The sequence below is a fragment of the Dipodomys ordii genome, unplaced genomic scaffold (genome assembly GCF_000151885.1).
Source record: "Dipodomys ordii isolate 6190 unplaced genomic scaffold, Dord_2.0 Scaffold27, whole genome shotgun sequence".
In the NCBI taxonomy this organism is placed as follows: Eukaryota; Metazoa; Chordata; class Mammalia; order Rodentia; family Heteromyidae; genus Dipodomys; species Dipodomys ordii.
The window spans coordinates 5,801,105-5,814,352 of record NW_012267243.1 but is presented as its reverse complement, the minus strand read 5'-3'; the positions used below and the strand labels follow the sequence as shown (position 1 = coordinate 5,814,352).

Below are 13,248 nucleotides of genomic sequence, written 5' to 3'. Positions count from 1 at the left end.
CCAGGCTGGCTTTGAACTGTGATCCTCAGATCTCAGCCTCCTGAGTAGCTAGGATTACAGGCATGAGCCACCGGCGCCCGGCTTGGACATTACATTTCTTGTGATCATATTTTGTGATTCTACCTTGGGTAGTTTCATGTGATAGAAAAATCTGGAGGAAGGCAAAAACAGACCACTTCCTTTTCTATATTTTTCTATTTTTCCTGTACAAAGTACATGACAGTATTTTTTTGTTTTGTTTTTGTACTGGTAATGGGGCTTGAACTCAGGCCTGGGCACTTCTTTGCTTAAGGCTGGTACTCTACCACTTGAGCCACAGTTCTACTTCTAGCTTTTTGGTGGTCAGTTGGAGATAAGAGTCTCATGGGCTTTCCTGCCTGTGCTGACTTCAAACCATAATTCTCAGATCTCAGCCTTCTGAATGGCTAGGATTACAGGCTTGAGCCAGCTACTGGTGTCCAACTGAATGATAGATTTTTTTTTTTTTGGTCGTGGGGCTTTAACTCTGGGCTTGGGTGCTGTCCCTGCACTCTTCAGTTCAAGGCGAGTGCTCTATTGCTTGAGCCACAGCGCCACTTCTGGTTTTCTAGTGGCTTATTGGAGATAAAGAGTCTCACAGACTCTCCACCCGGGTTGGCTTTGAACCAGGATCCTCAGATCTCAGCCTCCTGAGTAGCTAGGATTACAGGCGTGAGCCACTGGCGCCCGGCAGATTTTTTAATTGTAAAGGTGATATACAGAAGGGTTACAGTTACATAGATAAGGGAATGAGTACATGTCTTTTCGAATAGTGTTACCCCCTTCCCCGTTTTCTCCTGTTTTCCCTCCCCCTTATGCCCCTCCCCACCATTGTAACATTCATTTTCAACATAGTGTCTAGTGAGTATCACTGTTGTATTGGTTCGCCCATTGTCCCACTGTTTCTGTGATTTCTCTTCCCTTCCCCAAATCAGATAAACTCATATACTAGACTGGCGCTGAGATCTTTCAATGGAGCGTAAAGTAGTTTACTGGTCTCCACTATAACAGAGTTTTTCCTGTTCTTTCATTTGCAGCAACTTCTGTCTTTAATTCCTCAAGAAAGAAGGGAAATTACAAAGCTCTTTAGAAGAATGTGGTAGATTTAAATGGTGACATTTAAATACAAATTTTAGTTCAAGGAGAAACAGAAAAAAGATGTAATTAATCCTCTGACAAGCTCAACGTATGCAAGCAGAGTCTGCACTGTGTAGGGTATCGGAGGTTGGGGTATCAGAGAGCTGAGGGAAGGAGGGTGTAAAAGAAATGGACAATGACACCCCAAACCTACCTTCTTCTACTGGCCCACACATTGTTGTGACTTCCTCTCCTTACTTTCTGTCTCTGTCTTCCTGTCACTCGGAACTTTTCCTTTCTTTGCTGCCTTTATGGCACCATTAATAATTCATTTAATGTTTTTTCTCATTGTCTACCTAGAACAAAAGCTGTACATTCGCCTATGGGCAATAGAACTTCTTCAGCAGCCTTTTTTGACATTTAAATAACACCCATTTCATTTTCTTCATGCTTCTAGTGTGCTTACCCAGTTAATTAGGAAGGAGACTGGTGCCAGAGTATGGGGATGCTGGTTAAAAGAAGTGGCTTGAATATAATTGCTACATCTCAAGATTCCAGGCTTCTCTAACGTTGATTAAACTTGGAAGGGGTTGAGGTAGGAGCCCAGGTAAACTGATGAATCCTTTACTTAGCCCCGCTCGCTGCCTCAGGTACTCTTTAACATTCCAGCTTCCTTCTGGAACTCTTCCCACAGTGGTAACTTAGCCACTGACATACCCTCTTAATTTCTTCCACTGTCAGGTTTGAAAAACAACACCTTTCTTTCTGCTTTATTTCTTTCCATAGCACTTTTAGTCTATGTCTCCGTGAACGCTGTTCATAGAGCTAGCTCTAGAGATTAAATGAGACCAAAAAAGAACCACTTTTTTTTTTGTCACTGTGGTTTATTTGGCATGGAGTATTTGATCCCTTTTTATTTCAAAACAAGGATGGACATGTAATTGAAAATGGAACAGAGGAACTTAATTTTACTAGATAACTTCAATGTGAGTTTTCTACAAACGATTCCTCCCTCCATGGAAATAGTGCTCTCTATTATATCCCCGTTTGCCTCTTCCTTGGCCTTCTTTCGGTGTTGTGGCTTCAGCTGCCCTTCCTCAGCCTTCTTTTACTTTTCAGCTGATTGAATCTTAAGTGTGTCATGCTCTTCAAGGTTTCAGCTCACAAAGACCTCTAGCCATTTATTCTTGCAGGATTGCTGAGCTCCTGCACGTTTTTTCTAGCTGTCAATGGTTATCCTGTTCAGGCGACATCATATGTCCTGTGAGAGCTAGAACCATGGTACACGGGGCGCTGTAGGGCACATACCATGTGAAAAGTTTCACAGAATACATTGCAAGTATTTTTAGGCTTTGGGTTTTTTTTTTCATGGCCAGTCTTTTGATAGAACAGAATCTAGAACAATGCTACTTCATGTGTTTGACGTGTAGCTTAAATAATTAAGTCAAAGGAGAAAAAAATTTTTTTTTCTTTGAAGACAGAATGAATAACACTTAATGCTCACATTTATAATTGGGATATCCACAGATCATAGCTTATTTTAACATGAGAAAAGAGGCCTTTTGCTTCATACTTTGTAACAGATTCTTTTAAGATAATTAGAAACTAGAAGTATAACAATAGTTCTAACATATACATACATATATATACATCATTTTCCTAGGATGGATTTTAGACACATATTTATAACACGTTGATGAAAGTGTGTGTGCATATGTGTCAAACATGCACCTGCATTTTTATGGTTAGGTAAGTACAAAGTAATGGAGTGGGAAAAAACATTATGTAAATGGAGGTATGATATAGACTGACATGCTAGAAAATGTGAATGGTGGTTATTTGGGGTAAAAAGATTACTTTAGAGAAAGTCTTCAAATTATGGTGAATATATGGTATTATATAATATGTTAAAATGTTTTCTAAAGAATATATACAGAATAGTCTCATTTATTGTTCCACATTAGATCTTTGTACCATTTGCAGGAATTCAGTTATTAAATGATTACTTTGGTATCTTAATTTATGCTTAGAAGTTATTTTTTATGGCTACTGTTCTCAAAGGATATAAATCACTGCTTTATTTCTTCAGTAGTCTTTTCTGGAACCGCACGTCAGCTGTAGAAATTATTTTTCTGCTTTCCACTGGTGAATTCACTTACTTGAATTTACACCAGCACCCTAAAGAGACCTGTGGGAAATGTCAGTGATTCACAGCATGTGCTTCTTACTCACATTTTTCTTGATTTGATTTGAAACTCTAGGAATTGAAGCCACTCTTTTTGAAAGAAGTTGGCAGTCACTTTGATGATTTTGTGACCAACCTCATTGAAAAATCTGCATCATTAGACAATGGTGGGTGTGCCCTCACCACTTTTTCCATCCTTGATGAAATGAAAAACAACCATCGGGCTAAGTGAGTATGTTGTGTTTTCTTTGAATATAAATGTCTACTGCAATCTAGTGGAGTGCACTGCAGCAAAAATGCTCCAGTGCAGACTCTTGCCATTTTGTTATAGGCTAGCTGTTGTATGCCTTTAAGGGTGAGTCCCTCCCTCCCTCCTTCCCTCCCTCCCTCCCTCCCTTCCTTCCTTCCTTTCTTCCTTCCTTCCTTCCTTTCCTTCCCTCCATTTCTTCCTTCCTCCCTCCCTTCCCTCCCTTTCCCTTTCTCTCTTCTTTCCTTCTCTCCCTCTTTTCCTCCCTGCCTTCCTTTTCCCCCCTTTCTTTTCTTTTCTTTTCCTTTCTTTCTTCCTTCTTTCTTTGTTCCTTTCTTTCTTTCTCTCTCTCTTTCTTTCTTTCTTTCTCTCTCCCTCCCTCCCTCCTCTTTCTTTCTTTCTTTCTCTCTCTCTCTCTCTTTCTTTCTTTCTCTCTCTCTCTCTTTTTCTTTCTTTCTTTCTTTCTCTGGTACTGGGACTTAAACTTAGAGCCCAGGCATTGTCCCTTAGCTTTTTCACTCAAGGCTAATGCTCTACCACTTAAGCCATATTTCCACTTCCAGCTTTTAGTGTTTAATTGGAGATGAGAGGCTTATGGAATTTTCTACCTTGCTGGCTTCAAACCACAATCCTTAGATCTCAGCCTCCTGAATAGTTAGGGTTACAGGCATGAGCCATGGGCATTTGGCCCATGGATTATAAGATAAGATAAATGCACACTTCTTAAAACTACTAACAAAATAGAGCTAATGCTTACTGAGTATTCTGCATGGCATAACTTATTTAAACTAAGCAGTGTCTTTCACTATAAAGTAGAGACTATAGCCATATACACAATACAGAGTAGTTCACAGTGCACTTAAATGTCTCTGTGTACACAGAGCTTTGAACCCAGAATTTGGCTCTGGAGTTCTTGCTCTTAACCACATCATTCTGTACTGTGATTGTACTCTATACAGTATGAACTTCCAATTAAGTATGGTGCAGTTAGTGTATATTTTTCTAGTTGGTCATTCAGAATAAAAGAGAGAGGCTATTGAAGACTAATGTTTATATTCTGGGCTGCTCTCAGTTTTACGCCTTGTGATCTCCTGCTAGTCTCCTCTGGAGAAGAATTTTGAACAGTGATAGTTAACAGCAGTACTGCAGTACTACAAAGAGCTCTAAAGAAGATGATATACTCTGTGTTAAAATGTGAATTCTTAGTTCCTGGAGACAACTAATAAGATCAAGAGGCTGTTGGGAATTGTAAAATAAATCCTCAGACATTGGGAGGTACATATTAAACAAAAGAGTGTTTTGGAGGAAAAACCAGTAACTTTTTGTGACCTGAGGCCTGTCCATGACTTCTGGGGCTCTGCAGAATTAGGACAAGCTGTTAACGAGACATGCAGAGAATACTGTCCCCAAGTATGGGGGGAGTGGTCTCTGGAGCACTTCTCTAATCAGGTAATGGAACAGCTCTTCCATCCTAAATACATGTCCCTGTCTCAGCACTGTTTAGAAGTGCCACGATAGCATGTGTAAAATCCCTCCTGTCCTTCCTGATCTTAGGGCATAGGTTGGTAAGACTTGATGTTATGGTTGGCTATATTCTTTCTCTTACTGTTAGTATTAAGTTTCTTACAATATTTGGACTACCTGTATTTTGTAATTCTTTCCTACTTAGGGATCTGAGAGCACCTCCAGAACAAGGAAAGATTTTCATTGCAAGACGATCTCTCTTAGAGTAAGTATTATTTGTTTTTGCTCATTAGTTTTTCTTTTTTCTATTTGTTTTAAAAGAAAAAAGCTGTCCTCATTGATAGCATCATTGCTTGGTCTGATGTGTAGTGAGTTTATCTTATAGTCATATAAATCATTAGTTTTTACATTTCTTTTTCTTTGACAGTATTAGGATTTGAACTCAAGTTTGTGCTCACTAGCAAGTACTTCATCATTTGGGCCCTTTTGGCCCGTTATTTTTGAGCTTTTTCCTTTTGCCCAGGCCACCCTGGACTGCAGTTCTCTTAACTTGAGTCCCACTGTAGCAGGACTACCATACCTAGCTTTTTCTGTTGATATGAAGTCATTCAAACTTTTTGTAGTCCTACTGGTCTTAACCTCTTACAAGTATGAATGAACCCCAGTACCCAGCTTGATACTACTTTAGTATATATGTGGTCTCCTGTTCCTAGTTGTTAAATTTCTGGTTAGCTATCTAGCTTCAAAGGAAGAGAATTAGATAATGCATTTTTTTTCTATATAAGTTATTTGTTCAGTATCCTTTTAAAAAATTCCTTAATGATTTAAAAAAGTTATTTATTTATTTTTTTTGGGTCCAGTCGTGAGGCCTGAACTCTGGGCCTGGGCGCTGTCCCTCAGCTCTTCAGCTCAAGGCTAGCGCTCTACCACTTGAGCCACAGCGCCACTTCCGGCTTTTTTTTCTTTTAGCTTATGTGGTGCTGGGGAATCGAACCCAGGGCCTCATGCATGCAAGGCAAGCGCTCTACCACTGAGCCATCTTCCCAGCCCCCAATTTAAAAAAGTTATTGTAAAGGTGATGTACAGAGGGGTTACAGTTACATAAGTCAGGTAATTGTACATTTCTTTTTGGACACCTCTTCCTTTGCTCTCTCCCAGTTTTTCTCTCCCATTCCACCAATAAATTGTATAGTTTAGTTTTCAACCTAGTGTCTGGTGAGTACCACTGCTGCATTTGTTCACCCTATAGGTCCCTCCATTTCTGTAGCCCTGCTTACCTTCCCCCAAACAGATAAACACACAAGATGAAAAGAAAAACAGCAATGAAGAACAAACTTCATTTCCATTTTCTGGAATTCATTTCAATAAATATTATTTTACATTATCAGATAATAAATATTATTTATACAATCAGATATTATATGGTCAGATGAACACAAAGGCATTGCACCTTTATGTTTCACTTCTTTTTTTTTTTTTATTTTTCTGAGAGCACACTTTATTAGTTACTTTTCCAGGAATATATTCAGTAAGTATAGATAGAACAAACGGGCTGTTATATAGGCCTTGAAAATTGTACATAATGTTCAGTGATGCTGATCAGGAAAATCTTTCATTGGAGGAATTACTTCTCCAGTCTCCAGAATTCTATCACCTGGGAATATTCTGGGCTTCTTTTCAACAATGGCATATGGCCTTGTAGACACATGATATTTGATGTAATAATGAATAATCCAAAGCAGGTATAAGTATACGAGTAACAGCAAACACAGCGTTATGGTATGTGCTGTAGGCCAGCTTCCTCCAGAGGGACCCGTTCCGCACGAAGTTCTTCCAGAACTCCTCCATGGGCCACCCCTTCTGCGGGGGCAGCACGGGCTCCCGGGGACTCAGCTCCTGGTCCTTCAGCCATTGCCTTCTGAGCTCCCGCAGCTGCTGCAGCCGCAGCTTCTCATCCGGGGTGTACCCCGTCATGTTGTTGCGGGGAAGAGGGGTCCGGTTAGGAGGCAAAGTAACAAGGACGCAGCAGCACCCCGGAACCACGGACCGGTCACCCTCGGCCCCGTTCAGAGCGACCTTGCTATGTTTCACTTCTAAGTATATGAGATACGAACTCTCATGCCTTCTCATAAACTTCATGCTTTCCTGTAGAAAATTGTTTTTCGTTTTGTTTTTGGTGCCAATAGTGGGGCTGAGGGCCTCAGACTTTTTTTGTCTTTATTAAGTACAGCTAGTGTCTACCAACTGGCATTCTACCACTGGGAAGAGTTGTTTACTAAAAGAATTACAACAGAAGTTTTAAAATTAGACAAACCACTTTGGGAAACTTTTAGAGTTGCTTATTAGTATATGTAGTTTTTCTTTTTTCTTTTGGGTTCGATCGTGGGGCCTGAACTCTGGGCCTGGGCGCTGTCCCTCAGTTCTTCAGCTCAAGGCTAGCGCTCTACCACTTGAGCCAGCGCACCACTGCCGGCTTTTTTTTTCTTTTTGCTTATGTGATGCTGAGGAATTGAACCCAGGGCCTCAGGCATGCAAGGCAAGCGCTTTACCACTGAGCCACCTTCCCAGCCCTATATGTAGTTTTTCATCTCTTCTCCTTTTTTTTTTGTGATGAGTCTTAATAGTTTTTTCAAAGTTCTTCACTTATTTTAATTTACATGATGTAAATTCCTTGTTGTGACTTTATAACATGTGGGTTTTGGATAACAGATGAGTATTTCTTTTGAGGTTATTTACTCATTTAATTTATTGGAACACTAGTGAAATCTAGCCTGCATTTGTGCAGATCTTCTGAAATAGTTAAGTTACTAAAAACTTACATTGAGTGTCTTCATATGCTTTACAAAAAAAAAGAACAATGGAACTTGCTGACATTGGGGTTTTGTTGTTGTTTGCCAGTCCTGGGGATTGAACTCAGGGGATGGACACTGTCCCTGAGCTTCTTTTTATTCAAGGGTAGCACTTTCCATGTGAGCTTCCATGCCAAATGGTAGAGTGGAATTGAGTGGTACTGAGGAATTAACCCAGGGCTTCATGCATGCTCGGCAGGCATTTTAAATTTTAGTATTTTTGTTATCTTTGAGGAGTTGTATAAATGTACCTTATGTTTATCTAAATTTATGAGTCAAATTGATTGGTGTTTATTAACTTTGATAAGAAAACTGAAGCTTTCAAAACATACAGTGAGAAAGTTTATTTTCTATTATAGTGTACAGAGACTGGTCTTTTCATTTATATCTAGGGGAAATGCAGGCTTTTCATATTAAAGTGCAGATAAAACAATTATTTTCACCTACTTGTAATTGTGATTTTTAATATTGTACTGTATAATAATTAAAATATTCTTTTTTTGGGGGGGGCGGTCCAGTCGTGGGGCCTGAACTCTAGGCCTGGGCGCTGTCCCTCAGTTCTTCAGCTCAAGGCTGGCGCTCTACCACTTGAGCCACAGCACCACTTCTGGCTTTTTTTTTCTTTTTGTTTATGTGGTGCTGAGGAATCAAACCCAGGGCCTCATGCATGCAAGGCAAGCGCTCTACCACTGAGCCACCTTCCCAGCCCCTAAAATATTCTTAAAAAATAAAATTTTAACTAAGGAAGTAGGATTGACTTTCTGATGCTTAGATGATTTTATTAAAATTTGAAGATCCTTATTCCAAAGATGTTGAATTTGTTTGATCTAGATACTTCGGGTGTAATATTATGTATTTACTAGTTTTTAGATGTTTTTGGAGGTGGATTTAGCATGTTCTAAATGCTTTAAAGCAGATCCTTTAGCATGTTATACTTCACAATCAAATATACAATGATTATTAATTTGTTCTGTTTAACCTACATTTCAGTGAACTGTTTGAAGTGGACCATATCAGAACAATTTATCACATGTTTATTGCGCTCCTCCTCATCTTTATCCTCAGTACTTCTGTAGTAGATTACATTGATGAAGGAAGGTAAGACAACAAAATGGGTGGTTGGGTAGATGATAGCATAGAAAATTGGGGATTTTGGTAGATAGTTTTGTTACATTTGCTTTGTTTTGGTCTGTCCTGGGGCTTGAACTCAGGGCCTGGGCACTGTCCCTTAGCTTTTTTTTTGGTCGGTCATGGGACTTGAACTCTTGGCCTGAGCGCTGTCCCTCAGCTCTTCGCTAGCTCTCTACTACTTGAGCCACAGCACCACTTCCAGTTTTTTGAGTGGTTTATTGAAGATAAGAGCCTCATAGATTTTCCTGCCCAGCACGGGGCTTGTCCCTTAGCTTTTTTGGTTCAAGGCTAATGTTCTACCACTTTGAGCCACAGTTCCACGTCTGGTTTGGGGATGGTAAATTTGGAGATAAGAGTCTCACAGACTTTCCTGCCCTGTCTAGCTTTGAACTGTGATCCTCAGATCTCAGCCTCAGATCCTCAGGTCTGAGTAGCTAGGATTATAGGTATGAGCCACCAGCTTCCTGCTTACATAGGCTTTTTAAAAAAAAATCCCTTAAGCGGGGCTGGGAAGGTGGCTCAGTGGTAGAGTGCTTGCCTTGCATGCCTGAGGCCCTGGGTTCGATTCCTCAGCACCACATAAGCAAAAAGAAAAAAAAAGCCAGAAGTGGCGCTGTGGCTCAAGTGGTAGAGCACCAGCCTTGAGCTGAAGAGCTGAGGGACAGCGCCCAGACCCAGAGTTCAGGCCCCACGACGGGGGGAAAAAGAAAAAAAAATCCCTAAGCATCTGATTTGAGAATGATATTCCTCTCTCCTAAAAAATGTAATTAAAGAGAAAGACATTTCATTAAGCTACCCTTACCAGGGCGTGCTTAAATTCAGTGTACTCTTCTGAGGATTTCTTGAGCATGGCTGATACTCTAACACTTGAGTCATACCTCCAGCCTTGCTTTTTGTTGGTTAACTAGACATGGAGTTTCATAGACATGGTTGGCTTTGAACCATAATCTTCCAGGTCTCAGCTTCCTGGGTAGCTAGGATTCCAGAGGAAAGCCAAAGTTTAGAAGTCAGGTCATTATCTAGCACAACAAGTATTATATCCATGACCTCAGTGTATTAATGTTACAGCCTCCCAGGGTTGAAAACTAGGGATGTGGAAGTTTTGAATTCAGTGCATGCTCCTTCCACTCACTTCTCTGTTCTTGTGCCATCTCTTCCCAGGTTGGTGCCTGAGTTCAACCTCATGTCTTATGCTTTTGGCAAATTTTCTACTGTTATTTGGACATGGTGCCTCATGTTCCTCTCCACACTTTCAATTCCCTATTTCCTCTTTCAACATTGGGCCAAAGGCTACAGCAAGAGTTCTCATCGGTTCATCAGTACTTTTATCCATGGCTTGTTTTTCATAGTCTTCCAGCTGGGAATTCTAGGTTTTGGACCAACATATATCACATTAACATATTCATTGCCACCAGCTTCCCGGTTCATTGTTATACTTGAGCAGGTAAGGTTTGGAATGTTAACCCAACCCAGCAGTTTGTTAGTTAAAATAACAATAGTGATAGATTAACTGACACCATTATTTTTAGCTTTATTAACTTGGATAGATTTTTGTAATAGTTTTCATTTATTCATATGGCTTTTTTGGGCCATGATTTGCAAAATTAAGGTGTTACTCTAGATCATTCATCTTTTAGAATTATTTGTAGTGTCATTGTTCCTCTGGTGTTAGACATAGAAGTAAATTCTGTTAAACTATTCTGGATAAATTAATTTTTTTCTGATACTTCATGGAAGTGATTTGATTATAAAATATTTTTGTAATTAAGAATTCCACTTTTGAAGGGTTAATCATTATCATGTAGCTATTTCCATCTTCAGAATTTTTTTACTTATATTGATGGCTTGAAATTCTGACTGATAGAAGGATTTCAGGAGGCCTTTTTTTTTTTTTTTTTTTTGGCCAGTTGTGGGGCCTGAACTCTGGGCTTGGGTGCTGTCCCTCAGCTCTTCAGCTCAAGGCTAGCACTCTACCACTTGAGCCACAGCGCCACTTCCGGCTTTTTTCTGCTATATGGTGCCAAGGAATCGAACCCAGGGCTTCGTGCATGCGAGGCAAGCACTCTACCACTGAGCCAACTTCCCAGACCCCATGAACACTAATTTCTTGATTTATAATATGCCTGTAATCATGTGGTCAAATGCAAAATAATTTGAATAATTACATGTACTTCTTTCGAAGTTATTATTATAAAATTTTCTCTATTCCCTCAGGTAAGCTTGGTTGTTATATGAAAAAGTAAAAAGTGGTTTGAGCATAGTCTGTTGCTGTTCTGGAGTTGCTTATAGGAGACAAGTCAATGACAGAAAATCTTTTGTTTTCCTTCCTTTTGTAGATTCGAATGGTAATGAAGGCCCACTCATTTGTCAGAGAGAATGTACCACGAGTACTAAATGCAGCCAAAGAAAAGTCAAGTATGTGTCCCCATTGCACTGAAGGATTAGTGATAGGGAAGTTTGGCTTTTGGTGTTTACTGAGATGAAGGATTATATTCTGTATAGATTATGCCTGAATTTAAGTATATGGGATCCATATTGATTTGGAAGACTATTTTACTGTTTTCTGGTTATCCCTTTTTTGTCCTTAAGTTAAAAAAATGATTTTTAGGCTCTTTTATAGCTTAGCATTCATGGAATGTCAATAGACTCATTATAACTATGCTTGCTTAGTCTTTGCAAATTGTGGTTCAAGCTTCAAAAGTTCCTTCAGTTACAGATGACTCAGATTGATAATATCAGTTAATGCAAGAATAAGAAGTCATTTATGAGATAAAGAAGAAACAGCAAGAAGATCATGCCTTCTTTCCTGATCTGTGCTTCTGTATTTTACCCTTGTAGTGTGCAGCAAGAAATCAAAGTGCCTCTTATCTAATGTAGTTTTTCTTTGTAGGTACAGTTCCAATACCCACAGTCAACCAGTACTTGTATTTCTTGTTTGCGCCCACCCTCATCTACCGTGACAGCTATCCCAGGTAACAGCACCTAGATAGGACTGTGTGTAATGCCAGAGCCCTGGTACAAGTGTGTGTGTGTGAGGACTGGTTAGTGTAGGCTACAGAAAAAATAAAATGTACTCTCAATTTCTCTCTGGCATGGGAAACTTCAAGTTTCAAATCTTTTTTTTTTTCTTTTTGGTTGGTTATGGGGCTTGAACTCTGGGCCTGGGCACTGTCCCTCAGCTCTTCAGCCTAAGGCTAGCGCTCTCCACTTGAGCCATAGTGGCACTTGTAGTTTTCTGGTGGTTTATTGGAGATAAGAGTCTCATGGACTTTCCTGCCTGGGCTGGCTTTGAACCCTGATCCTCAGACCTCAGCCTTGTGAGTAGCTAGGATTACAGGCATGAGCCATGGGCACCCAGCTTCAAATCATTTTTATAATTAATTTTTAATTGTTATTATAAAGGTGATGTACAGAGGAGTTACCATTTCATGTCAGATAATGAATATATTTTTCAAATAGTTTTAATTTGATAGTAATTCTTGACAGAAGTTTGTGGGTGTTTTGGTTTGGTTTGGTTTGAAGCTGGTCATAGGACTTGAACTCAGAGCCTGGGTGCTGTCCCTGCACTCCTTTTGCTCAAGGCTAGCACTCTACCATTTGCTACATCTCCACTTGCGACATCTCTGTTTTCAGCATTTTCGTGATTAATGGAGTTAAGAATCTCATGGAGTTTTCTGCCTGGGCTGGCTTTGAACTGTGATTGTCAGATCTCAGCCTCTTGAGTAGCCACCCATGCCAGGCAGAATTCTGTGTTTTATATGATCATTATTGTTTTGTTTTTTTGTGTTTTTTTTTTGGTCGGTTGTGGGGCTTGAACTCTGGGCCTGGGCGCTGTCCTTCAGCTCTTCAGCTCAAGGCAAGTGCTCTACCACTTGAGCTACAGTGCCACTTCCAGTTTTCTGGTGGTTTATTGGAGGTAGGAGTCTCACGGCCAGGCTAGTTTTGAACCGCGATCCTCAGATCTCAGCCTCCTGAGTAGCTAGGATTACAGGCGTGAGCCACCAGCGCCCGGCTATTGTTTTGTTTTTTTAAGACCTTGGTGTTTGAAATCAAATTTAGGACATGACTGTTCTACCACTGAGCTACACTCTCAGCCTATAAGTGATGTTTTGTGTGGAAAAAAATACAGGTTTTTATTTTTATAATTCAATTAACTTTAGAAAACTTGTTTCTTTTTTTTTTTTTTTAGAACTCCCACTGTAAGATGGCGTTATGTTGTTATGCAATTCACACAGGTAAAAATTTTTACCTCTTAATGAGTGCTTATTCATGGGAAA

General features: G+C 39.9%; 2 protein-coding genes across 2 annotated transcripts in view; one reads left to right on the top strand and one right to left on the bottom strand.

Annotated features, from left to right (window-relative positions):
• The window catches only part of Soat1 (sterol O-acyltransferase 1), a 52,752-nt gene that overhangs the window by 30,153 nt on the left and 9,351 nt on the right, over nt 1-13,248 (top strand). Inside the window, exons 4-10 of the mRNA XM_013015518.1 lie at nt 3,357-3,508; nt 5,197-5,256; nt 8,831-8,938; nt 10,133-10,415; nt 11,308-11,386; nt 11,862-11,943; nt 13,161-13,206. Of these exons, the coding sequence (XP_012870972.1) occupies nt 3,357-3,508; nt 5,197-5,256; nt 8,831-8,938; nt 10,133-10,415; nt 11,308-11,386; nt 11,862-11,943; nt 13,161-13,206 (810 nt within the window). The remainder of the gene's footprint in view (nt 1-3,356; nt 3,509-5,196; nt 5,257-8,830; nt 8,939-10,132; nt 10,416-11,307; nt 11,387-11,861; nt 11,944-13,160; nt 13,207-13,248) is intronic.
• On the bottom strand, nt 6,472-6,978 carry LOC105985285 (NADH dehydrogenase [ubiquinone] 1 beta subcomplex subunit 6-like). The gene is given in 2 exon segments (XM_013015773.1): nt 6,472-6,727; nt 6,729-6,978. Coding segments are annotated over 2 exon segments (387 nt in total). The 5' UTR covers nt 6,966-6,978; the 3' UTR covers nt 6,472-6,577.